This window comes from Peromyscus californicus, unplaced genomic scaffold, assembly GCF_007827085.1.
Source record: "Peromyscus californicus insignis strain IS unplaced genomic scaffold, ASM782708v3 Scaffold_12__1_contigs__length_115047231, whole genome shotgun sequence".
Taxonomy (NCBI): domain Eukaryota; kingdom Metazoa; phylum Chordata; class Mammalia; order Rodentia; family Cricetidae; genus Peromyscus; species Peromyscus californicus.
In genome coordinates this window covers 80,984,993-81,011,221 of record NW_026294413.1, presented here as the reverse complement: position 1 = coordinate 81,011,221, position 26,229 = coordinate 80,984,993, and the positions used below count along the sequence as shown (strand labels likewise).

Here is a 26,229-nt window from a genome sequence, read left to right as displayed (position 1 = left end):
ATACTCATGTGTGAAACTGTCAAAAAAACAAATTTAATAATAATAATAATAATAATAATAATAATAAAAACATTTTAAAAGGAGAATAGCCATATAGCTTTTCTTTTCTTTTTGGTTTTTTTGGGACAGGGTTTCTCTGTGTATCCTTGGCTATCCTGGAACTCTCTCTGTAGCCCAGGCTGGCCTCAAACTCACAGATTCACCTGCCTCTGCCTCCCGGGTGCTGGGATTAAAGGTGTGCACCACCCTCGCCCAGTGCCATATAGCTTTTCAATTCATGTAGTACTACTAGGCTACTGTTTGGTTCTACATACATTCCTTGGGAAAGTGTGCACAATTACCCGTCTTCTAGCTGTCCTCTTACCCTGCATACTTTCCTGGTACCCCATGGCTTATTTTTTAAGTCTTTCTTGGCTGTGTACATACACGGTAGAGCTAGAGCTAAAAGACTGAAGGCTAGAGGTGACATGGCTGGTCTTCTTTGGAACAACAAAGGAAGAGTAGTGTTCTCTTATGTGCTTGGGTACTCTTAGAGACACTGTGTTATTCTTATAGGGACAGTGATGTCATTTGTAAGGTGACAATTTTCCAAATATTACAAACAAGATCTGAGTGCTGAATCTGACACAGGAACTGCTTGCTAGAAATGCTATTTCTGTTCTTTCAGCTGTCGCAAATTATTCAGGAAAAATTAATTCATAGTATTTATTAACCAAAACACACAAACAAAACCACTGTGGACCGGTGAGGTGGTTGTGGGCAAAGGTACCAGCTGCCAGATCTGATGACCCTTGGGACCCACATGGTGGAAGAAGAGAACGGACTCATTCAAGTTACCTCTTGACCTCCACATAGGTGCCATGGCTTAGGTGACACTCCCATAAATAAATAATAATGTTTCTTAAAAACTACACTCAAGCTAAAATAAGCCCAACTCCAATTTAATCGAATACAGTCTATGTAATATGCACTCAACAGACACAAATTATATCAATTTGCATATCCATAAACAAAAACCTAACACAAACTTATAAAAGCAAAAAAGCATAAACTATACCTTACTTTGGGCATTTCTATCTAAATTTCATGATTAACAGCTCTGTAACAGTAATTTGACTTTCCAGCTTTTTTCCTATTCTAGCAACACTTTCAGTGAGCATATAAAAATTTTTCTCTCTAAATTTATCCAAAGATATTTTGCTTTTTCTTAACAAGCACAGGACGTTTTTTTCTAAAACATTTCACAGGAACCTGCAATGCAAAGCAGTTGCAGAGACGCAGAAGCAGTTCCTACTCTGCAGACTCCAGTCTCTTGGTAGTGCCTTTTCTAGGGTGCCTGCGTACCACCTCTGACCAGCAGGACACGGGGAAGTGCGTCTGGCCCCTGGTTTCATCAGCATCCTCTTGGCTGCATCCCAGTTCTGAGACATGTTTATATTGCTGTCCTGAGCATGCACTTCATACTCAAGAGTTCTCGTGTGTCAAAGGAACACAAATCTTATCTGGCTTCATCATAACTTTAAATCAAAGCTCCCACTATTGAGTTGCATCTAATTCTATCCACATACAGAACTGAGCTTAATGAGTAAAGATGTAACAGACAACAATGGCTAGTTTATAGCCTAGGCTATACCAAAAGTGTTTGCATATCCATCAGAATTTAGTGGGCAACTTAGTGAAAGGCCCCTGACCTGGCACCATGCCACAGCACACTAGTAAAGTTGTGAAACCCTAATTCTTAGTCTAAGAAGTATAGCTGGGCTGCCAGCTGGACATACTGACAGGTCAAGCCTTTTATTTTTATTTTTTTATACTGGCAACTGAACTCAGGCTTCCAGCACACTAGGCAAAAACTCTATCAACTGAACTACCAATTGCCTCACACACACTTTTAAGAGAGGGATGAGGCTGGCCTTGACTCCTGAGCCTCTTACTTTGTCCTGAGTGCCGGCCTGGGATCACAAGTATAAACCACTACGCCCAGATTAAAATCTTTATTTTTGTATGTCCTATCCCAAATCTAGTCAACGTAACAGAAAATAATAATCTGGACCAAGACTTCATAATCTACTACATACTATGAAAATGTACTAGTTAACCTTAAAAAAATGAATTAGAAGACAGAAAAAACTTTTTTCTTTTTTTTTTCTTTTTTTTTTTTTTTTTGGTTTTTCAAGACAGGGTTTCTCTGTGTAGCTTTGGAGGCAGTCCTGGAACTCACTCTGTAGCCCAGGCTGGCCTCGAACTCACAGAGATCCGCATGCCTCTGCCTCCTGAGTGCTGGGATTAAAGGCATGCACCACCATCGCCCGGCCAGAAAAGACATCTTTTAAGCTAATGGCCATGCTAGTTACAACCACTAATAAATATCACATATCACATCGGGCTGGGAAGCAAAAATCTTAAAAGATTTTTAACAAGCTAGTGAATAGGGCCCTCTTCCTCCAACTGCTTGGGATTGGGGATTGAACCCAGAGCCTCTGGAATGCTAGGCAAATGCTCTGCCACTAAGTTACAGCTTAATGTGGCCTTTTTCTAAGACAAAATAATAACTGCATCCATCAGAACAACTGGATTTAACAGTTTCTCAAAAACTGTTCAATTCTAGCTATGAGAAAAGTCATGACAATGTCTTTTTAAATGATGAAGCCAGACAAGATTTGTGCTCCTTTGACACACGAGAACTCTTGAGTATGAAGTGCATGCTCAGGACAGCAATATAAACATGTCTCAGAACTGGGATGCAGCCAAGAGGATACTGATGAAACCAGGGGCCAGACGCACTTCCCCATGTCCTGCTGGTCAGAGGTGGTACACAGGCACCCTAGAAAAGGCACTACCAAGAGACTGGAGTCTGCAGAGTAGGAACTGCTTCTGCGTCTCTGCAACTGCTTTGCATTGCAGGTTCCTATGATTTTTTTTTTTAATCCTATGCTTGTTAAGAAAAAGCAAAGTTTTAAAGTACTGAAGACTTGACAATGAAATAAACATATTTACAGGCAACTGTGTAGCACGAACAGTAACTTGGCAGAATGAGAATGCTGTTGAAATCATTGTCCTGATTGCACCTGCCAACTCTGTCCCGCAGTAGTGAAGGCTCCTTCAGCCTTAGAGTATCTACTTTACCATCAAACTGATTTTCTTTACTGTGACTGTGAGAATTGATAAACGGAAATGAAAACACAGTCATCATTAGGTATCCTAACCTATTAATTTTGTAACTCCATCTAACAGTTTCTCTCTTTCATGCCATAATAACATTACGATGTTACCTTAGCAGAGAATTCTTTTATTTCAGTTGAGTTCAGCAAATTTTCATACATCAAAAATTTTACTCAGCTAAATTTGGCTGGGTGAGGTAGTGCATGTCTGTAATCCACAACGCTCAGGAGGCTGACACGGGAGAATCATGAGTTAAAGGCTAGCCTGTGTCACACTAAGAATGCTTCCAAAAAAAGACCAGAGCTAATATGATGAAAGTTCCCTGTCTGTCAGGAAAAGCAGAAACATAAAACAGTAACACTACATAAAATCCTTCATCTAAAGATCGTCTTGACTAAAGAAGTCTACCTTCTGACAGCCTCAAAAGAGCAAAACTAAGAATTCACCTATTCTTTGAGGAAATTATGATTCCACTGAGCCTTCAATGGTATGATATACAGTCCATTTATGTAGACCCATTTAGAAGCTTGCTGCTGTCAGCAGTAGATGCTTGTTTGGAGTGGAAAATAACTAAAAACTGGGTTGGAAATGTCCAACAACCTATCTGAGGAGCCACGAAAGTAAAACACAAGCCTCAGTTAGAGTCAAAGGTTCCACGGAGTCACATTACCATTTCCCATTTCTATTAAAGTGAACACAAATTTTGGGATCAATACTTCTCTGGCAGAATTATGGCTTTGGTACTATGTCTTCTAGAAAAAGCACCTGTGTGCTCACTGTCCCTTTCATCAGCTGCCAGAAATAACCTTCCCTTACTACCCTTATTTTTCTAGAGCACTACAGAAGAAATACCATTCATGCAAAAAATCTGCAAAATAACAGTAGAATACCGGTCCTGAAAAAGCTGTCAAAATTACCTCTCAATTTTTTTTTTTAACAAGGGAACCCCAATCCTGGAGTTACCAATGGGAAGATCTTGTAGGTTCCTGGACTTTTGGTGTATGCCCTCTTAACCCTGGAATTTTCACGGACCATATTTCCACCCTGTGGCCAATATGCAGATCAATTCAAACCGTACACAGGTGTTAATAATTCTCACTGAATTATCTGTAAAATCCAAGCGTCCAAAAACCTCTTGCAGGTTTAATTTTTAAAACTGAAAGGTAATGTATTAAACCCTTTCTTAAGATTTAAACTTGCCCGACGTCTAGACCTTAAGAACGAAGCACAAAGAAAAAGAATAAACCACTCGCGTCAGAAGAAATCTGAGTGACATCTTTATTTTCAGAAATCACTACCCTCTTCAAACATCACTTCCTCTCCATTCGCCTCCCCCAGTCCCTGGACGCGAATCAGTGATGCATCCCCCGCTCCCCACACTCCAGATTCTTAAAAGGATCACAAACAAGAAAGCTCTATAGCCCACATCCACTACCCAGAGATCTTTGACGCTTTGAAAGACACTTACCTGTAAAAAAGCCAAGGCCCTAAATTAGATCCCCCAAGGGCTCCTTTTTCTTCCTGGACTTTTTCTCTCTAACCTTTAGGCCAAGAGACTTTCCATCCGACCCCTCCCTCTTTCCAGTCAACCTTAACTCCGGCCCTTCAAAGCCACCATTCCCATCGGGTCAGGTGGCTGTCAGTCCCCACCCGACTGCCTTGCCCTCGCGCCGGTTTCAGGCGGCCCGGGGCCAGCTCTTCCCATCTCTCCTCTCCACGGCCACAGCCCAGGGCACCTCCTCCCCCGGGTCCGGATTCCGGGGACCCCTCACATGTCCCTCCTTCACCAGCTGGGCTGCAAGGGCCCAGCCCCTGCGCCTCGCCCCTCGTTTGCCCGCAGGTCAGCTCAAGCCCGATTTCCTCCGGATTCCATTCCAGAGCGGCCTCCCCCGGCTCCCCCAACCGTCTCCCCGCGGCCCTTAGAGCCCCCGGCTCTCCACTCACCCTCGGCTGCAGGTGCCCCCCAATCTCCCCTCTCCTCAGCCTCGGAGTCCGCTCACCTCCGCGGTGGGAGCCGAGCTGCCCGGACCCAGCTCGGAGCCGGTGTCCGGGGCGCCGTCGGAGTCCGGGGTCCTCGGTGCGTCGGCGGAGCGCAGCGCCTCGAGCGGCAGACGCAGAGCCCGGGGAGGGGAGCCGGAGCGCAGGCGGGAGCCAGCTCGACTACGCGCGGGCATCGCTCCGGCCCCGTCGGCGCCGCGCCGCCAGCCGCGGCCAGCCGAACCGGAACTGCTTCGGGGGGCGGGGCGCTATCGGAGAAGGGGCGGGGCCAAAACCGGAAGGAAACGGAGGGGGAAAAAAACCCAGGAGGGAGGGAGAGCGCATGCGTCAGGTCCAAGTATAGGCAGCCAAGGATGCAAGAGTTCCTAATGTATTACTAACTGAGGTAGGGGCCTAGGAAGAGGCTATTCTGAGACCTTTGAAGGGGCAGGCTCCTCTTCAGCCAATCCCCAAGTAACGCCATTTATTGCCACTTTATTCTGACTGTCTCTGTGCTAGAGACTATAATGCCAATCGGTGTTTCAACTCTGAATCCCCAAGTAACCCCATTTATTGCTACTTTATTCTGACTGTGTCTGTGCTAGAGACTACAATGCCAATCGGTGTTTCAACTCTGAAAAGTAGATCTCACACACACAGAAGGGCCAAGAAACATTGTAGCCTGACATAGCACAGTTAATATGTATCCAAGCTGGTATTCCAACACCAGACTGTCGTCAGAACGTGTGTTCTTCACTGCACTACTATACCCTGCCCTAACAGAACACCCGCTTCTCACCCAAGACTAGGACTGGCAGAAACCACGACCAAAGCCATCTGCAGCTTGAATTCTAGGTCCAGTTCCACCCCCGCCCCCCGGAGCTGAGGACTGAACCCAGGGCTTTGCGATTGCTAGGCAAGTGCTCTACCACTGAGCTAAATCCCCAACCCCAAGCTAGACTCTTAATAGCAGGGGTAGCCAAGAATCTGCTCAGTGCCCTCATACCCTTCACGGTCTTCATGAAGCCACACGAGACAGGGCAAGACATCTCATCTCCCCGCAGCCCTTGTAGGCAAAGGACTCTTCCATCCTCAAAATGTTTCTGATGGGGGTAGAGATGTAGTTCAGCCGGCGGTGGTGGCGCACGCCTGTAATCCCAGCACTCGGGAGGCAGAGGCAAGTGGATCTCTGAGTTTGAGGCCAGCCTGGTCTGCAGAGCTAGTCCAGGACAGGCTCCAAAGCTACAGAGAAACCCTGTCTCGAACAGAGAGAGAGAGAGAGAGAGAGAGAGAGAGAGAGAGAGAGAGAGAGAGAGAGAGAGAGAGAGAGAGAGAGAGAGAGGTAGTTCAGTGATTAGAGCACTTCTTGCTGCTCTTGCAGGAGACCCAGGTTCTGCTGCAGGCCGCAGGAATATATCATAAGAACTCAACTGGTTATGGCAAAGTCACTACCTGGAGGGATCAGGGAATTCCTCCAGAGGAAGCCAAATCCCAAGGAGTTTTTGGTGTTACTTGGCTTGTTATATATCAGCTGTATTCTGTTATGAAAATCATGTGTGCCTTCATAGTTTTCCCAATTGACTTTTCCCTAAGAAGGGCTAACAGTGTGGACTGATCACTCTCTGGACATACACATTCCAGGTATTTGAAGAACAGCCTCGGGGAAAGGCTTTCTCTGGAATCAGATATCTCCCTTGGCCACTTTCAAGGACTACAGGAAACACCACCCAGGTGGGAGCCCAACTTCCGAGGATAACAGTGATAACAGCCCACCTGCAAGTCTCCTGACTTAAATTCCACAAGGAGACACCACCCAGGTGGGCCCCAACTTCCGAGGACTAACAATGATAACAGCCCACATACAAGTCTCCTGACTTACGGTAAATTCGACAAGGAAACACCGCCTAGGAGAGGTGGACGTTAAGTAATAGCTTTATACAATTTAGCTCGGACCCTCCCTTTATATACCGGGACTTCCAGGGCACAGGAGGGAGAAGAGAAAAGAGAATGGAAGAACTAGATGGGTAAGAACTTGAGAAGAACAAACTGAGATGGGGAAGAACTAGATTGAAGGGCTAGAAGAGAGTACTAGAGGAACGAGATGGAAGATGAGGAAGAGCCAGATGGGGAAGAACAAGATGATGAAGAACGAGATGAGGAGAGAGAAGGAGATGGCAAAGGAGATGATATGGGAAGGTGGATGAGAACCTAGAAGGGGCAGAACTAGTTGAGGGGATTAAGATAGAACCTAGAGGGGACCGCAGACAAGTGTAGAGAGAAATCAGGCTAGAAATGAGCTAAATATGAGAGCAGAATAAAAACTTGTAACTGACACAGAATAATAAAGTATATGGACTAAGGAGTTTCGTGTACATAGATTCATTTCTTCTCATCAAAGATTAATTATCAGGTGGTTGTAGATTCTTCCCAGACCCTGGGAGGGGACTATCGAGGGGCTGGACCCCCATAGTCCCCGATAAGGTTCAATCCCCTGCACCCACATTACACCTCACAACCACCTCGAGCTCTAATTCCAGGGGACTCCACACTCTCTTCTGGCCACAGGAAGCACTGAATGCACGTGACTCACACACACATATGCAGGCACTCAAACAAAATAATTTCGAAACTTCTTTTATTTTTTTATATGCATAAGTGTTTGCCTGCATGTATGTCTGTGTTCTTAACCACTGGGCCATCTCTCCAGTACCAATAAAATATTTTAAGTTGTAAAAATAATAAATCTTTTGCCGGATGTGATGGTACAGTATTCGGGAGGCAGAGGCAGGTGGAGCTCTGTGAGTTCGAGGCCAGCCTGATCTACAGAACAAGTTCCAGGACAGCCAGGGCTATTGCATAGAGAAAGCCTGTCTCAAAAAACAAAGCAAAACAACAACAACAACAAATCAGCTATCTTCATTATAGGACCATCCATCATTCAGATCCTCCATGAACTTTCTGGGCACACTTCAGACACTTTTCCTCCACGTCTCTCTAAGTTCCTCTGACCCCACAACTCAGACAATTTTGCGAGTGTTCCACACAATCTAAAGGCTCCAATCAACAGACATCAGGCTCCCATGCAGTTTGTAGCCCACTTAGACTAAGAGTCATCACTCAGCGCTTTAGCTCTGTCTTCAGAACCTAATAGTCTATGCAAGGGCTCTAAACCTATGTCGAAGCACCAAGGGTATGGTAGACACAGTGGACCTTTTGTTTTGTTTATCCCTTGAAACAATTCTCCAGGGCAGGTGTCTACTTAACTTTACAGAAGAAACTGATGGAGGCCGAGAGTGACTTACAGGGTCTAATTCCGTGTTCTCGGAGACTTTAGGGATGGGAGTTGGCACCAGAGACATCGGATGCCTTGCCCTCGTTGGGAGGCCCCTGGGACTTGCTGAGTCACTTTGTCCCACCTGTCGCTGCCAATCTTTGGGAAGGAGAAACACAGGAGGGCAGAGAAGAGTGAGCCGATGGCAGAGGGGTAGGCAGGCTGGCCCATGGCTGAGGCCGCCACCCCAAAACTGGGGGAAAAAGCAGAAGCCACACCTTGCCCCAGTGTCCTGCAGCTGGAAGAGCTCCTGAGGGCCGGGAGAGCCTCTTGTAGCCGCGTAGACGAAGTCTGGCCCAACCTTTTCATAGGAGATGCGTGAGTGGCTGCTGACAGGGTTGTAGGAGTAAGTCAAGGAGAAACAATCCTTGAACTCTTTACCAGAGGAGGTGGCAGAGAGGGAAACAGGAGAACTGGTTGCTGCTAGCCAGCCCCAAGGCCAGGAATTTTCGCCCGACTCCTAAGCGCCAGGAGCGAGTCAATGACCAGATTCTAACAGCAGGGGGAGCTTGAGTGTTTTTGTTTTGTTTCTTGGGAAGGTCTGAGGGAGTCCCTGGGGTCTTCAGGCACCTCTTAGACAACTGGCCAGTCTGGGAAGCAACACCGTTTGAAACATGGAATGGTGTAGACACGGAGCATAGGTTCTGGGCCCAGCTTGCCTCCTGTGGACACTGAGTGGGTGGAGAAGCCTGGCCTAGGATGAATCAAGAAAGGTGTCACTTCTAAATATTTGTAGATTAGTAGCAGGTGTGACGTGGTGACCAAGTGACTCTAGATGATGTATATGAATGAGTAAGAAGACATGTGGCAATAAGGGAGGGGCAGCTAGTTATCAAGGCTGAAGCAATCTCTTCCTGCCTGTGGTGGGGGCAGGCCTGCCTGAGACAGCAAAAGGGATTTAAACATACCCCCTCACCCCACCAACCCTACCAAGAGAAAGCTCTGGGGCTGAGACGGAAAGCTGCAGACCCAGTTCACTATAGATGAATTCTAGCTCCCTTTCTACCCATACAGCTTTACCCTCCCCAAATCAGGCATCAAACAAAGCTTCCTTCCTGACCCAGAGGCTCAGCCTGCCTCTAGCCCCCTTTCTGCCCTTCCCAGGGCCACGGCAAATAACCGCTTTGAGCTGTGGAAGTTGGGAATTACCCACGTGCTGAACGCCGCCCACGGGGGACTCTACTGTCAGGGAGGCCCTGACTACTACGGCAGCAGTGTGAGCTACCTGGGGGTACCAGCCCACGACCTCCCTGATTTCAACATCAGCACCTACTTCTCCTCCGCAGCGGACTTCATCCACCGTGCCCTCAACACGCCTGGGGGTAGGACTTGGGGCCCAGTCCATATTCCATTCTGCTCACTTGTGGGGAGGATATCCAATTTCCCCTCGATCCTCAGCATCCTCCCATCCCTAGTTTTTTGTCTTTTTTGTTTGTTTGTTTCTCTTTTTTGTTGTTTTAACAATACTCTGCTCTAGGCCTGAGCATCTTATCTAATGGCATTGCTTCACAGATGGAGAAAGTTAGCCAGGCAGTGGTGGAGCACGCCTTTAAGCCCAAGCACTTAGGAGGCAGGCGGATCTCTGAGAGTTCGAGGCCAGCCCGGTCTACAGATTGAGTTCCAGGGCAGCCAGGGCAACACAGAGAAGCCCAATCTCAAAACAAAACAAACAACAAAGATGGAGAAACTGAGGCCAAATAGCAAGGCCATAATGAATTAGGAGCAGCCACACTTCTGTTTTGTTTTGTTTTTTTGTTTTTGTTTTTGGGTTTTTTTGGTTTTTGGGGGGTTTTTTGTTCGTTTTTTTAGGAGCAGAGTTCTGGAGACTTTTTATTTTGTATCAGGGAAGAATGTCCTTTTATGGATCGGGTTCTAGATGTGGGTCTGACAGCACCCTCATAGGACCATCCCTTTCCTTGGGTTTGCACACAAAACACAACCAGGCCATGTGAGAACAGCCAAGGACTGTAGCAGCAGTCAGGGTGACAGATGTGGCAGCCAGAAATGAAGTGGCCCGGCACAGCTGGAGACAACCTGCCGCCGCAGGCCCAACTCGGCATTCCTGGCAGCCCAGCCGCTCTCTTCACAGTTCCTACTCCACAACAGGCAGCCCTGGGAGAGTGCTACATGGTACCCAGAATTCTGCCCCAAAGTACCTCCAGATGAACAAAACAAAACACCCAGGTATAACAGGCCTTGAGAGGCTGGAGCCCTTACTATATGTTCACCTTGGGAAACAGCCATGCCCCTTTGCTCGGTGACCGTGGGCAAGCCAGGCTCTGGGTTTCCATTTCCTCATTTTTTGTGTGTGATGAGGGATTTGGTAAGGTTCGTGGTGCTTTGTAATAGCCAGAGCACTTTGACGACCATTTTTTCCTCATCTGCTCATCCACCACCACCTAGTCATTATTCAGCCCGTGTCAGGGAAAGAACTAAACTCGAGGAAGCCAGACTTACGTCAGCCAAGGCTCCTGCTCTTGGAGAACCTGCTAATCAAACAGGGATGTCCTCTGAGCGTTGCTGATATGAGAGGGCAAATGTGAAGAGTGATGCAAACATCCAATCCAGAGGCCTATGGTGTCGGGGATTTCCTGACTACGGTAGTTTCTCTAGGCCACACGCAGAAAGGACAAAGTACTTGGTGATTCAAGTGATACCTTGAGTGGTGAGGAAAGCTGATGGAGGAAGCCACATCTGAGATGTGACTTGGTGGATGAGTAAAGGCTAGTCAGACCAAGATCAGAGGAAAGATCAGAGGCCATGACAGCTCCAAGGAACACCAAGTCTGCCTGTGTTCGTAGAGCTGAGTTTTGAAATGGGTTCTGATTCAGGTGAGGTGCATGGGCAGGATGGTTAGTTCTCAGGAGCTTTTGTTTTGTTTTGTTTTTCTTTCCCCGAGACAGCTCTGGCTGTCCTGGAACTAGCTCTATAGAGCAGGCTGGCTTCGAACTCAGAGATCGGCCTGCCTCTGCCTTCTAAGCGCAGGGATTAAAGGCCTGTGCCACCACCACCTGGCCTCAAAGGCTTTGTAAGTCCTGTTGAGGGTTTGGACTGTAGTTCTAGAGAGATGTCAGTCTACTCATTTGTAAGATCTGGAAACCGAGGCCCATAAAGGCTGAGGGACTTACACAGGGTCCCATAACACACCCAACACAGGTTGGGGAATGGGATTTGGGTTTGGGCCCTCCCCCTTGGGTGGGCTGGCTGTCGGGAAGGCGTCCATCCCCTGCATGTCTTCTTCAGCTAAGGTGCTAGTGCACTGTGTGGTCGGTGTGAGCCGCTCTGCCACACTGGTCCTGGCTTACCTCATGCTGCACCAGCGGCTGCCCCTGCAGCAGGCGGTCCTTGTGGTGAGGGAGCGCCGATGGATCTTCCCCAATCGCGGCTTCCTCCGCCAGCTCTGCCAGCTGGACCAGCAACTGCGAGGAGCAGGCCAGAGCTAAGGAGCCAGGTAAGGAAGGGCAAGGAGGCCACGCTGTGTGTGGCTGGCAGTGAGAAATCACCTGGGAGCCCGGAGAGGGAGCCTGAGATGAAGCTGGTTGGCCAGGCTGCCTGTGGCTGGCAGTGAGGACTCACTCACTCTCTTTCTCGCGCTGCTGGGCTCCCCTTGCCTATCCAGGGCCTGGCAGGCCATCCTCCCATCTGGATCCTTTAGCTCTCCAGAGAACACAGAAAGATGGGAGATGGCTCAGGAGGCAAAAGCACTTGCCACACATGCGCGAGGACCCGAGTTTGAATCTCCAGAACCTACCTAAGGCTGAGCCTAGTCGTGCCTGGTGAGATAGGAGACCGAGACAAGAATCCCCGGGTGTTACTGGAGCTGGCACATGAAGTGGAAAAAACAAAAAACAAACAAGCAAAAAACCCAAAGACACCCTGTTTCAAATAAGGCAAGGAATCAATGACTGAATGTGTCTTCTGACTTCCACACACACTGTGATACTCAAATATTCAAACACAAGTGGAGAGAGAGAGAGAGAGAGAGAGAGAGAGAGGATAAAAGAAAGAAGAAGAAGGAAGGTCTAGGCTTAGAGGCCTTATGTGCAGAAGGTAAGGCCTTCCTACCTGCTTCTGGGTGCTGCCCAGCCTCTCCTGAGAGCCTGTAGGACTTAGCAAATTCCCAGCAGAGCCAGCCTGGGCCATGACACACTTCCTCTGAAATGCACTGGTGTTAGTAACCAAGACATGTGTTCCCTGTGTAGACGGCGAGTTCACTGCCCCCTCTTTCCCCTCTAGCCGGAAGGAGAAACATGGCAGAGCAGCAGATTTTTGCCTCATGCCCAGTCGCTTCACTTCCTCAGCCTGGAGTCTCAGACCCTCCTGGCCGCTGACCTCAACATCTTGCCCATCAGACAGCTGGTCTGGGGGAAGTTGGTTGAGCAGGGCTGCACCATTGCCCAGTGTGTGGAAGTGACATCTCCAAAAGTGTCTGTGTCGTGAGAGCCTCCAGAGATCTGCAGTACACCGGCTGTGCAGCTGTACCCAGCAAGTCCAGGGCTGAGGCCCTGAGGGGAGAGGGCCGTGCAGAGAGGCCATCTCTCTCCATTAGCCGTGGGTGTCAAAGCTACCCTCATCCTCTCTCCTGGTACCTACCATCCAATTGGTCTTGCACACAGAACTCAGGGGTGAAGACACGTCCCAGGCAGCCTGGGCCTTTGTTTACCTGTAACGTGAAGGTTCTCTCTTCTCCAGGGCCAGTCCTTACTCTCGGCCACCAGGCTCTTCCAGCTTGCTACTCTGGCCCTGGCCCTGATGGCGACCTTAGCCCAAGTGGAGGCCCAGAAGAGGGAAAGGCCCCGGTGTGGGGCTCACTCACGAACTCACTGCTTCATCAGCCCCCTCCAGTGTTCCACACACCCTCCCAGCCGCCGCCGCCGCCACAGTCTCCAGTCTCCACAGGTGCGAGTGGGCTGTCTGTCAGCCAAGCGCTGGGGTTCCACGACAGGGTTCCCCCAGTTCCCTGATGGGGCCAGGGAGGATGATCCTCAATGTTCTCCCCAGCTCTCCTTGCGACTCAAGGACCCCAGCAGTGGTTGAGTCTTAGCTCCTGGGAGTTCAGTGGATGTAAGGCTGAGGGAGGGAAAGAGAGAAGGAGGGAGGGAAAGACAGAGGGAGGGAGGGAGGGAGAGACAGAGAGAGAGGAGAGAGAGAAAGAGAGAGAGAGAGAATATCTGGTAGGGCTTATGGTATGGGTGTATGGCTAGAGCATGTGGATTAGAAGGAGAGAATTTTAATCTCAAATCCAGTGGGCCCTCACTAGGCATACCCCTGGGCATCCCTGTCTTTGAGGGAGGGAGAAGGCAGTGGAGGGGAGAGCTGCTCCTAGTTAAAGCCTCTGACCGCACAAACTTGCTCTCTAGTCCCCTTACACCTTTGTCTGTCTGCGCTACCTCGACTGTATCTGCCAGATCTTAATCCTGAGCTAGTCACCCCTAAATAGAGGCTCCTAGGCCTGTGCGCTGATGGGTGCCATGCCACCAGTGTGCATGTGCCTCGGGTCACTGTCATCTCTGTCCTCCAGCATAGATCCTTTCAGCTCTTACCTTCTGCCCTTGTTCTGGGTAACCTTTGAAAGCCAAGGGAGTTTGGGGACGCTGTCTGTCTGTCTGTCTGTTTGGACAATGCTGGGATGAAACTCAGGGCTTCAAGCCTACTAGACAAGTACTTTCCCACTGAGCGACACCTCCCAGCCCCAAAGGGAGGTGGGTTTTTTATTTTGTTTTGTGTGCATTTTGCTTTGTTTTGTTTTGTTTTAGACAGGGTCTCACTCTGTAGCCCTGGATGGCCTAGAACTCACTATGTAGCCCAGGCTGTCCTTGAACTCACAGAGATCTGCCTGCCACTGCCTCTCCCTCCTGAGTGCTGGGATTAAAAGCATGCGCCACCACCGCCTGGCTCTAAAGGGAATGTTTAAGATGGTTTGCTCGATTTTTCCTTCTCCCTGCCCAGCTACCCAAATACACTCACACCACACACCACAGGCAAATCCCCGTGAGCTTCCTGTATGCCTAACATTAAGACTGAGGCCTGGGCCTAGGAGAAAGTCCCTGGCTGAGCCTGGTGCTGGCCATGCATGCCCTGGGACCAACGGACAAGTGGGGAGTGGTAAGGGGAGCCAGAGGGAGAGGACAGCATGCTTTATAATTAAACTCAAATCAAAAAATAGAAACAGCATCAAGTGTGCCGAGACAGGCGGCTGGAAGCCGGCAGTACACACTGTCTGTCAGAGAAGACTACGGCCTGGGCAGGATCTCCCTACAGGTGGGTGAATGGCCCTAATTCAGGGGCCCCTGGGAACGCTGGGTAGTGGTGCCCAGAGCACCTCTGCCTGTTATATGTTTTGGGCAACTGTAAGGATTGGGTTGGGGGAGTCCAAACAGGTCAGAGGGAGAGGCACAGAACTCTGCCTCTCACCACTATATGACCCTGAGCCTCCTGCTTTATCACTCCGGGCCTCAGTTTTGTCATCAGAAAAGTGGGGATGTTGATCCTGCCTGCCTCATGAGAGCACTATGTGGACTCAGTGGGAAGAGGTGAGTACTGGGCTCTGTCTGGTCTGTCATGGGTTTCCTTGAGCTGTGAATATCATCAAGAAACAGAGATCCAGGTGAAACCTCCGCAGGGCACTGCTGAATCCTGAAAGGATGAGAGTGATTACGGCGATATAAATAACGGGATGCCCCATTTACGGGGCATCTCCCGTGATGCAGGGACTCGAGGAGGCGCATATCATTTATGATGTCATGGGAGTCTCCCAGCCGCTCCTAGTGAAGATTCAGACTCAGAGACTCTCACTCAGGCTCATCTCCCTCCAGGGGTGCAAGGATGGGCACTGGGCAGAGACCACCACAGGCTCACCCTTGGCATCTGCCTGCCATGGTCCCCAAGGTCCCTTTCCCAGTCTCCTCGATGCTCTACTCTGAGAACACCGTCCCTACCTGGCCTATGCTTCCCTAGGGAAGAGGGGAGGCAAAGAGGGGGCGGCTGGGGAGAGCAGGAAGAACGTGTCCGGGGTCACAGCTAAAGAGGTAGGCAGCAAACAGCTGTCCTGTCCCCTGGTGCCTGGGCAAGGCCTGAGGCTGCGGGCCTGTGGGGTAGTATTCTAGAAGGCTGTGGTTCCTGGGAGAAAGTGGGAGACAGGCAACAGAGAGCAAGTGTGTACCCCTGTAAACAGCTGCCACAGAGGCAGCTGCTTGCCTCAAACCACAGGGAAGTAGAGGCCAGGTATCCCAGGGAGCACCCTGAGGGGTATCATGAGTGTGAAGGGAACAGGCTTGTTCCTACAGGACGTTCAGCCATGTCTCATTCTGACATGGCTGAGGAAATGTCCAAGTCAGTGTCAAGCAGGGCCCTCCATAGACCAAGGGGCAGCAGGAATCAAAGGAACTATGTCCCTGGGCTGCCTTTGGTCAGGGGAGGGGGGAGTGCCTAAGGCTTAAAGAATGGATGACTGAGTGAGTGGCCTGGCTTTGACCGATAGGTGGGAGGAACCCTCAGTGGACCTGAGCAGATAACTGCACTACATATATCCTGAGCACCAGAAGCAAGGCCCTAAGTAGGACCTGATCATGAGAACCTAAGTCCAAGAAAACCTTTCCTACAGATCTAGGTGAGACCTGGAAGGCTTAAAAACTGCCCCTAAATCCCTGACATAGTTCTGGGGCACAGTTGTGCTGCCTGGCAGCCACTGGCCACCAGAGGGCAGCCTTACCCCACACCAAATTTAGCAGGCCTGTGAGGGGCCTAGGGTTTCCCCAAATCCCTGTCTGGTTCCACTCGGAGCTGGAGCATTCCACCGGGTGGCTCCAGGCCAGAGTGACTGTTGGACTCCTCTGGACTCAGGGGTCCCCTCCAACTCAATGTCCCTTGGTCCGGCGATACTTCCTACAGTGACTCCTGTCGCTTGCAGCCCGCAGAATACCAGAGAATCTACAGAAGTCAGGCAACCCAGCCATCTTTACTATGAGGAACTCAGGTCGAGACAGGAATGAAAACTCGCTTAGGCCACAGAGTGTACCCTGGCCAAGTTTTAAGGGAAGTCTGTTCTCTAGGTACCTCTTCAGCTGGTCCCCCATCTTCAGGAGGGTCAGAAGGACAAGTGTGTTCAATACCAGAGACACTAGGGGGAAGGGCCACTGCTTCAGTCCAAGCAGCCTCGGCCTGCTCTCATCCCCACCCCCACCCCCATTGGCTCAAATGCGTGGACCTGGAATTCTAGGCGCTTCACAACGTTTGTGTTCTGGACGGAATCTGCCTTGGCCCTGTTCCACTCACACGCAGAGTCCTGCCCCTGCACCCAGTCCCCCATTCCTGACCCCAGACCATGCCCTAGGTAGGTGGCAGGCCACTCAACCTGCCCTGAGAGGTCACAGTGGGGGATGAAGGATAAAGCCCGGTCCTCAGTTCCTCCCAGCTCATCATCCACCCGCTGGGTGAGCTTGGCCAAGCCAGTGGCCTCCTGGGTGCCTGTTTCTTTTTCTAGTCTTGGTACTGCCTGGCAGAGGGAAAAGATGCTCTACCCAGTCTGTACCTTCTCTAGTTACTCCTTGAAGGGACCAGGGGCAGTTGGCCAAGATAGGTCCCCCTTCCCACTACGGCACCAGGCCAGGGTTCTGGTGCCTCTGACACCCCAGCTCTGCAGGGTCCCGGAGGATGGCCTGAGCCAGCTGACTCCAGACACAGCCCACCCCATCCGGGTGAGGCCTGCACAGCTGCACTGGCCTCAGTCACGGGGGTAAGGAGGAAAAGCCTGGGGCCTATAAGCAGATGTGTGGCTCAGCCCTGACAGGCTGGTGACTACCCCCTGGCAACTGGAAGGTGTGGGGAAGGAACTGAAGTCACTCAGAAATAGACATCAACCCCAGCTGTTTGTCTTTAGATGTCGCTGAATTGACACCCCGAGCTTCAATGTCCCTCCGTGGAAAACAAGGGACATACCACAAGGGATGCATCCTACATATGAGAGGCCCCAGTTCACCTGGTGTGAAAAGGCCGATCAGTGCCAGTTTGTAGCTGGGCTCTGACCCTGGACAGTGCTCTGACCTCAAGCACCTCAAAGTGAGGGTTTGAGGGACCAGATCTAGAAACAACGCGGGTGGGGGCTGGAGATGAGCTGCCTGGGTTTGAACGGACATCCTGGGTACTTTTTGAGAGCTTCAGCCAGCTGGGGTTTCCAGTGACTTAAGGGGTAGGGTCTGTACTGGTTTGTCCTCCAGAGATACCCCAAGGTCCCCAAGGCCAAAGCTTCTAACATCCACAGCCTCAGGAAAGGTCTACTTAGCGCCATGGCATTGACAAGGGGATTCTAGTTCTCCTTGTTCCCAGGGAAAAGGTTCTAGGTTCTAGCCTCATTCAGCATAGCTGAGGCTGGCCCCACAGCATCCCAGGGGTTCCTGGTACTGCATCGCAGGCCTCCCTGTCCACTGGACCCGTCCTCGGGGAGCCTGCTCCAGCTGCTGTTGTATCCACTCTGTTCCAGGATGGACTCAATGCAGAAGCAGGACCTTCGGAGGCCAAAGATACATGGGGCGGTCCAGGTGCCCCCCTTCCAGCCACCCACGCTAGCCTCACTGCAGCGATTGCTGTGGGTCCGCCGGACCGCCACAATGACCCACATCAATGAAGTCTGGCCCAACCTCTTCTTGGGAGATGCGTAAGTAGGGCCCACGGAGGAGCTGGGGGTGGCACAAGGGTGTGAGTGGCAGGACGAGCTTCCTCCAGCTGGCATCCGCTGCCTCTCACCATTGCCTATACTTGCCTGTCTTCTTACGTTTGTTATGGAAACAGGACACAGGTAAGAAAAATATACAAAACACACACAAACCGTTTCATCGTCCAGAAATAGAGAATTACCTCTGCGAGTTCCCCTTCTCGGTGGATAACCACACTTAAAGCGACAATTTTTTATTTTTATTTTTAAAGACAAGGAAGGTGTCAAGTACCCCAGGTTGGCTTGAACTCCTATATACCTGAGGATACCTTGAGATTTTGACCCTCCAGCCTCCATCTCCAAAGCACTGGGATTACAAGAGTACGTCACCACACCTGTTTTATGCTGAAGATCGAACCCTAGGCAAGCACTGTACAAATTGAGCTATGTGCCTAGCCTGCCTAAAATAAGTATCATCATCATCATCATCACTGACCCGGAATCTCACTGTGTAGCCCTGGCTCTTCTGGAACTCACTAGATAGACTAGGCTGGCCTCAAACTCACAAAGATCCTCCTGCCTCTTCCTTTTGAGTGCTGGGATTAAGGCACATGCTACCAGGCCTGTCTCATTAGTTTTTTGCTTTGTTTTGTTTTTTGTTTGTTTGTTTGTTTTCAGTTTTTCATGACAGGGTTTCTCTGTGAAACAGTCCTGGCTGTCCTGGAACTTACCCTATAGACCAGGCTGGCCTCGAACTCACAGAGATCCGCCTGCCTCTGTCTCCCGAGTGCTGGGATTCAAGGCGTGCATCACCACTGCCTGGCTGTCATTATTTTTTTAATAGATGTATATTCATTGTCCATACTGATGGGTTTGGCAGAGATTTTTCAAGTTCTCCTGTATTTGATCTTACTCACATCCCTATGCTCCCCCACCATTTTTGTTTTTGAGACAGGATCTCACTATAGCCCTGGCTAACCTGGAATTGTCTAGGTAGACCAGGCTAGCCTGGAACTTAAAGAGATCCGCCTGCCTCTGCCTCCCAAGGGCTGGGATTCAAGGCGTGCGCCATCACACCTGGCTTACATCTGACTTTTATGTAGGTGCTAGGGATTTGAACTCAGGTCCTCACACTTGTATGGCAAACAGCCCATGTTGTGTGTATTTTATGGACAGCATCATTTGGTTAAAATTGTGTGACACAATGTTATTCTGTATAGCTGCAGTTATTATTATATAATATTCCACTGTGTGACTATACCATAAATTCTTCATTTGTACTGATCCACTTTTAACTGCTGCAGTGATCCTAGGAGCATTTAGTACAGGTGTCCTGGAAAACACATGAGTTTCCCAAGGTTTCTATGAGAGAAAAGGAGAGAGAGAGAGAGAGAGAGAGAGAAACTGTTATTTTCTCTTAAAAGTTTTCTTAAATTTTAGAACATACAGACTTAAATATATAGAAAGAATTTAGAATTTCCCTTTGTATTTAGAATTAACGGGGCTGGAGAGGTGGCTCAACAGTTGAGAGCACTGGCTGCTCTCCCAGAGGTCCTGTGTTCGATTCCCAACACCCACACGGCGGCTCTCAACTGCTGTCCCATGGGATCCGATGCCCCTCTTCTGATCTGCAGATGTACATGCAGACAAAACACTCATATACATATATAAATCAATCTTTAGAATTAAAGCATGGATTAATATTTAACAATATTCCTCTTTCCACAGAGAGAAAGATCCTTGCAGACTTTTAAAAACACATATGTGCTTTTTCACAGATCTATTTTGGGTAAAAACGCCATCACTTTGTAATACCGTTTTGAGATAGGCTTTACATAGAAAGCTTTTTAAATGAATCCTGCTACATATTTAAAAATTCCTATAACATTCTGTTTTATATCCTGTATTTTCACAGGTTCTTGAAAAAACATAAATGTCTTCCCTTGTTTACCTGCATTTACCACATTATAGTGACTCATGGTATTTCATAATTTAGACACACAGGAATTTGCTTCACCCGAGGGGTGTGTTCACCATCCCCCTGTGGATATCTAAGACTAAAGACAGCGTCAAATGCTCATAATATATGCTGTCTTTTTTCCTACTAGTACATACCTTTGTAAAGTTCAATTTGTAAATTAGATTAAGAAAGTGACACTAATAATAACAAAACAGTAATTATTATATTAAGTAAGGGCTAATTAAACACAGGCCTGTGATACCATGACACTCAGTCTTATAACTGAGACAGCTACTAGACAATTAATGGTTAAAATAGCATATGCAGTGTGGATACACTGGCCCAAAGGGTAACGCTAGTCCTTGTTCTAGCTTCTTACTTCCTGTTATTATAATGAAACATTGACCAAAACCAGCTTGGAGAAGAAAGAGCTTATTTGGATCACAGTTACAGTAGACGCCAGGGCAGGAGCTGGAAGCAGAAACCACGGAGGAACACTACCTACTGACCTGCCCCCTCTGGCCTGCTTAACTACCTTTCTTATACAGCCCAGGCCCACCTGCTAGGGATGGCACCGCCCACAGTGGGCTGCATCCTCCTACATCAATTAGCAACTAAAAAACGCCCCAGAGACATGTCCGCAGGCCAGTCATGGTGGCAGTTCCTCACTTGTATGAGGTTTCCTCTACACAGATCTGTAAAGGTGACAACTATTACTAACTGACAGCCTTGGGCACAGCACAGCAGGACAGTGCAAAACTTAACATCTATTAATTATTCACTGATAGAATTTTTAAAAATGGTTTAAGCCATAGTTGACTGTGGGCAAATGAAACTGTGAAAAGTAAAACTACAGATAAAAGAGGATTACTGTACCATACTTCATAACCTATTAAGTCAAATAAGTTCTCAGCCAGGAATCCCAGTACTAAGGAGGCAGAGGCAAGAGGATCTCTGTTGGTTCGAGGCCAGCCTGGTGTACAAAAAGAGTTCCAGGACAGCCAGAGCTACAAACAGAGAAATCCTGTCTCAAAAAACCAAAAAGAAGAAGAAGAAGAAGAAGAAGAAGAAGAAGAAGAAGAAGAAGAAGAAGAAGAAGAAGAAGAAAAAGTCCTCTTCCCTAATATTTCAGTGTTAAATATCACTAAATTTAGCTTATCTTATATAGTGTCTGTTGGCACATTTTGAATTCTTCCTTTTAATCTTCCTAGAAGAAAGTGTTTGCACAAAGTATACACATATCTCTAAAGCTTTCAACGCGTGTAGCTAAATGTCCATCCAGGAAGTTTCCTGGGATGAAAAGGTCCAGAGCAATGGTTCTCAACTTGTGGGGCCACGACCCCTTTAGGAGTTGACCGGCCCTGTCACAGGGGTTGCAGATAAGATAATCTGCATTATCAGATATTTACATTACGATTCATAACAGTAGCAAAATTACAGTTCCGAAGTAGCAATGAAATGATGTTATGGTTGGGGGTCAGCAGGACATGAGGAGCTGTGTTAAAGGGTTGCAGGGTTAGGAAGGTTGAGAACCACTGATCTAGAGGCTTGCCCTCATCAGGGAAGTTCACTGTTCAGTCTCTACCCTAGGAGGAGAACAGTGGGATGTTCTAACTTCCCACGTACGTTTTCAACTCAGATATGCTGCCCGAGACAAGAGCCGGCTGATCCAACTGGGCATCACCCATGTTGTGAATGTCGCTGCAGGCAAGTTTCAAGTGGACACAGGTGCCAAGTTTTACCGTGGAACACCTCTGGAGTACTACGGCATCGAGGCTGACGACAATCCCTTCTTTGACCTCAGTGTCTACTTTTTGCCTGTTGCTCGCTACATCAGAGAAGCTCTCAATACTCCCCGAAGTGAGCTGCTGGGGAAGGAACTGGGCAGGCTGGGGTCAGGGTGGGATGCGGCGCTATGCATTTCTCCAGTAGCCCCGATGGGTAGGGAGTCCACGGCACCAACCCCATCAGGGGCCCTCCCACTCTAGGGAGCAGATGGCTATTATCATTTGATGAGTATATCACGGAAACCAACAATTGCAGATATAACTGAGATTCAGCGTGGGGGCTGGAGAGATGGCTCAGTGGGTAGTTTGCTGTGCAAGTGGAAGATCTATGTTCGGTCCCCGGAACCTACGTGGAAAAAGCAGGCACGGTAACGTGTGCTTGCTATGGCAGTGTTAGGGAGACACACACACACACACACACACACACACACACACACACACACACACTCCATTATCGTCACTAGTATAACCATACCCTTTAGAAAGAGGCCAGCCCACTAGGCAGAAACCACAAGACCTAGCAAAGACTCAGAGAGGAAACACAGGCAGCTAAAAGGCTCCATGAGCAGAAGAGAGAACAGGGCCGAGAGAGAAGAAGAGGGCATTCCCTGTGGTGTAAATCCAAGGGACTCCAGAAGTTTGGGGACCCTCCCCTAGAGCTGCAATGGCTATCAGAGGAAGCCCCTCTGGACCCGAAGGGGCCCAGCTGCCCACCTTAGCCCTACGCTAAATTGCTGTGTGACCTCGAGCCTCTGTGGCCCCATGTGACAATGAGGACAGTGTCGGTTTTCCAGGGTGTTGAGGCAGGTGGACAGAAGGGATGGCCACAGCTGTCCCTTCTTCCCGAAGGTGAGGTGGGTGCAGGCGGCCAATGCTAGGTTTGGTCTTCCTACAGGCCGCGTGCTGGTCCACTGCGCCATGGGGGTAAGCCGATCTGCCACAGTTGTCCTGGCCTTCCTCATGATCTGCGAGAACATGACCCTGGTAGACGCTATCCAGACGGTGCAGGCCCACCGAGATATCTGCCCCAACTCAGGCTTTCTCCGACAGCTCCAGGTTCTGGACAACAGGCTGAGGCGGGAATCAGGGCAACTCTGACTTAGGGAGCGCCCGAAGCCCTGACCCCTCCATCCAGTGTAGCCCAGCCTGACCTGCCTGGCCTTGGGGATGGCAGTCTCAGCCATTTCCAGAGACCCTGAGATGTCACCAGCAAGTCAGGGCTCCGCTGAGGCAGAGGCAGGGCAGGCTGGGTGTCATCCTTCAGCAGGTGGAGTCCCTTGACCCAATATAAAAATTCTTTATGCACAAGAAAATTCAGTCTGTCTCTATAATAAAAAGTTCATCATAATGAAGATGCTTGTGAGATGATGGCTTTATTGTCCCGACGGCCACAAGCCTGGGGATGGCTTGCGAGCTCTGACTCAGCAGCCTGGAGGGCAAAGGAGCCTGAGGATCTGACAAGGCCCGAAGAGGAGAGAGCTCAGGGTGGGATCAGTCGGTGATAATGTTCTGGGTTCAAGAGGAGGTTTGGTGCAGCGCTGAGGACCGGCACCTTCTTCCTCGTCCTGTCCCTTCTATACCCTTGCCCAAAGCTAAGGTTGTTCCAAGTGTCACACCCTCTCCGGGCCACAGTCAAAATTCACTTCTGGGGGCCAGCGAGTAGGCCCACCAAGTAAAAGATTTCGTGGTACCAGCCCCGACGACCTGAGTTCACTCTTCCACCTTATAAGGGTGGAGAGCGAGAACGGACTCCACAAAGGTGTCCTCTGACCTTAGACCACATTCATGCTCTGGCACATATGCACACCCTAACACATCATACCTACACACAGTAACAGTAAATAAAATAAAGTTTATTTTCAAATAAAGCGAATGAAGTTCTAATGAGACAGCAGGACAGGGAAAGGTACTTGCTGCCAAGCCGGATTGATGACTTGAGTTCAGTCCCTGGGACCCACATGGCAGACAGAAAGAACCGTCTCCCACAAACTGTCCTCGCTCCTCCACAAGCTTAGGGTGACATGAATACACCACCCCCGAAACACAAGTATAATAGCACAAAAGAACGGTCTTAAAAATTAAAGACTGGAGCCGGGTGGCGATGGCACATGCCTTTAATCCCAGCACTCGGGAGACAGAACCAGCCTGGTCTACAGAGCAAGAGCCAGCCTGGTCTATAGAGCAAGATCCAGGACAGGCACTAAAGCTACACGGAGAAACCCTGTCTCTGGGGGAAAAAAACAATTAAAGCCTCACTGTTGGCGCTGGGGTGTAGTGCAGTGATGAAGCACATGCCCAGCATGTGTACACCTCTCGGTTTGATCCACGGCACCATAAACAACGAAGCAGCAAGGCTAACCTGGACTACATAGTAAGTTCCAGGCCAGGGGCTGGGGAATGTAGCTCTGTTGGTAGAGTGCTTGCTTAGTGTGGGTGAGTCTTTAGGTTTGCTCCCCAGGGTCTTAGTCAGGGTTTCTGTTGCTATGAAGAGGCAACTCTCATAAAACATTTCATTGGCGCTGGCTTACAGCTTCAGAGGTTTAGTCCATTATTGTCATGGTGGGAAGCATGGTGGCACTCAGGCGGACATGGTGCTGGAGAGGTGGCTTAGATCTCGACATCTGGATCAGCAGGCAGCAGGAAAAGAAAGTGACCGTGGGCCGGGCTTGAAATCTCAGAGCCTGCCCCCAGTGACACATTTCCTCCAACAAGGCCACACCTCCTAATAGTGATACTTATTCAAACCATCATACCCAGCATGACATAAACCGTGTGGGCAGTGTCTCAGCCCTGTAATCCCAGCACTTAGAAGGCAGCGGCAGAAGGACCAGAAGTTCAAGGTCATCCCCAGTACATAGTGAGTTTGAGGCCAGGCTGGGCTACACGAGAAAAGGAAGGAGACAGGACAGAAAATTCCCCTCGGGCTCCTCCCTGGTGAACAGCAGAGCCCAGGCCTGGTTTTGAGGGTGAGTTGATTGGTTTTCCCCCTCCTCTCTGGATGCTCCCATTTATCCTACTTCCTCTGACAGACGCTAGAACGTGAAGGCTTCTCCAGGTTCTGTCCTCTTGCCTCCCTGATGCTCCTACTCTTCTGGGTGAGCCTCAGCCCCCACAGCCTCAGAGAACGTCTCCAGGGTAAAGACCCAGACAGAGATGGCCCTAGTTCTCCCTCCCGTGCTCACAACCTTTCCATCCCACTAGCCACCTCCATTTGTATATTATACTTGAACTTCAGACTCAGCGGAACTTTTCATCCATCATCCCATACTGCCTCCCCACCCTCTCTTCTTGCTGGTTCCCTAAACTTTTAGCAGAGTTTCCCAACCATTGTTGCCATGCCTATGACAGGTAGTTTTATTAATTTTCTCACCACTGTGCAAAATACCTGAGAGAAGTCACTTAAAGGAAGACATCATTATTATGGTGCACGGTTTCTGAGGGAAGTCATGGTAGCTCCATCTGGGGCAGCAGTAGTGTGAGGCTGCTCACACTGTATGACAAGGAGTCAGAGAACTCAGTGTGGTGGTTTGAATGAGAATGGCCCACATAGGCTCATATGTTTGAATGCTTGGTCCCCATTTAGTGGAACTGTTTGGGAAGGATTAGGAGGTGTGGCCTTGTTGGAGGAGGTGTGTCACTGGGGATGGGTTTTGAGGTTTCAAAAGCCCACATCAGGCCCAGGTCCAGGCTCAGTCTCTTTCTCTCTGCCTCCTGCCTGAAGATCAGGTTGTAAAGCTCTCAGCTACTGCTCCAACAGATGCCTGTCTGCTTCCTGCCCTGATGACCATGGACTAACCCTCTAAAACCATAAGCAAGCAAGCCTCAAGTTAAATGCTTTCTTTTATAAGAACTGCCTTGGGACTCCAATTTGCAGTAAGGCTCGTTAAGAAAGGGAATGGCTCAATTGCCTTTAGCTTACTGGCTATGGGTGGGATAGGACCTCTGTTGGTCTTTTCTGTGTAGAACACACAGATTGCAAGCCCAGTGCCACTTTGAGATCTTTGGCAGCAGTTAACTCTGCAGCTCACACACGATTGAGCCTGCATGATAATGAGTATTCAGAGACAGGTAATACCTGGGGGGCACTCACCAACCTAAGACAGAGCACCTGTGTGGCCTGGGCAGATGTCTCCATGACGGGTAAGGTGACCTGCTGAAGTCCCACACAACCTAAGTCAGAAGCTCATTTTTTAGTAAAAGGGGGACCTGTAGGGTTCTGGCCCCTGTTTTGGGTAACTGTTGCCTTGCTTGCTGACCTTGACCTTGATATCCTCCCTATGCTAATTCCCTGCTGGGTTCCACCCTCCTAAATGCTTAAGGGAAGTTCCTTGTCTGTGTATCCTGCATAATGGGCATTAACACC

At 49.3% G+C, this 26,229-nt stretch overlaps 3 protein-coding genes across 4 annotated transcripts in view; 2 read left to right on the top strand and 1 right to left on the bottom strand.

The window, feature by feature from the left end:
- Positions 1-5,393, bottom strand: part of Samd8 (sterile alpha motif domain containing 8) — a 52,247-nt gene extending 46,854 nt beyond the window's left edge. Inside the window, exon 1 of one of the 2 annotated variants that reach the window (XM_052733581.1) lies at positions 5,163-5,393. In XM_052733581.1, coding sequence (XP_052589541.1) covers positions 5,163-5,336 — 174 coding nt within the window. In that variant the 5' untranslated portion in view covers positions 5,337-5,393. Of the gene's footprint in view, positions 1-5,106 lie in introns of both variants that reach the window. The other variant, XM_052733582.1, reaches the window with a different exon arrangement.
- A 2,414-nt stretch (positions 5,394-7,807) lies between these two features.
- On the top strand, positions 7,808-12,340 carry LOC128108022 (dual specificity protein phosphatase 13). Its single transcript, XM_052734346.1, has 3 exons — positions 7,808-8,788; positions 9,575-9,792; positions 11,714-12,340. The coding sequence occupies exons 1-3, from the start codon at positions 8,640-8,642 to the stop codon at positions 11,911-11,913; spliced, it is 567 nt and encodes a 188-aa protein (XP_052590306.1). The 5' UTR covers positions 7,808-8,639; the 3' UTR covers positions 11,914-12,340.
- Positions 12,341-16,385: 4,045 nt separating this feature from the next.
- On the top strand, positions 16,386-23,062 carry LOC128108021 (dual specificity protein phosphatase 13). Its single transcript, XM_052734345.1, has 4 exons — positions 16,386-17,204; positions 17,949-18,122; positions 21,719-21,939; positions 22,762-23,062. The coding sequence occupies exons 1-4, from the start codon at positions 16,849-16,851 to the stop codon at positions 22,962-22,964; spliced, it is 954 nt and encodes a 317-aa protein (XP_052590305.1). The 5' UTR covers positions 16,386-16,848; the 3' UTR covers positions 22,965-23,062.
- The last annotated feature ends 3,167 nt before the right edge of the window (positions 23,063-26,229 follow it).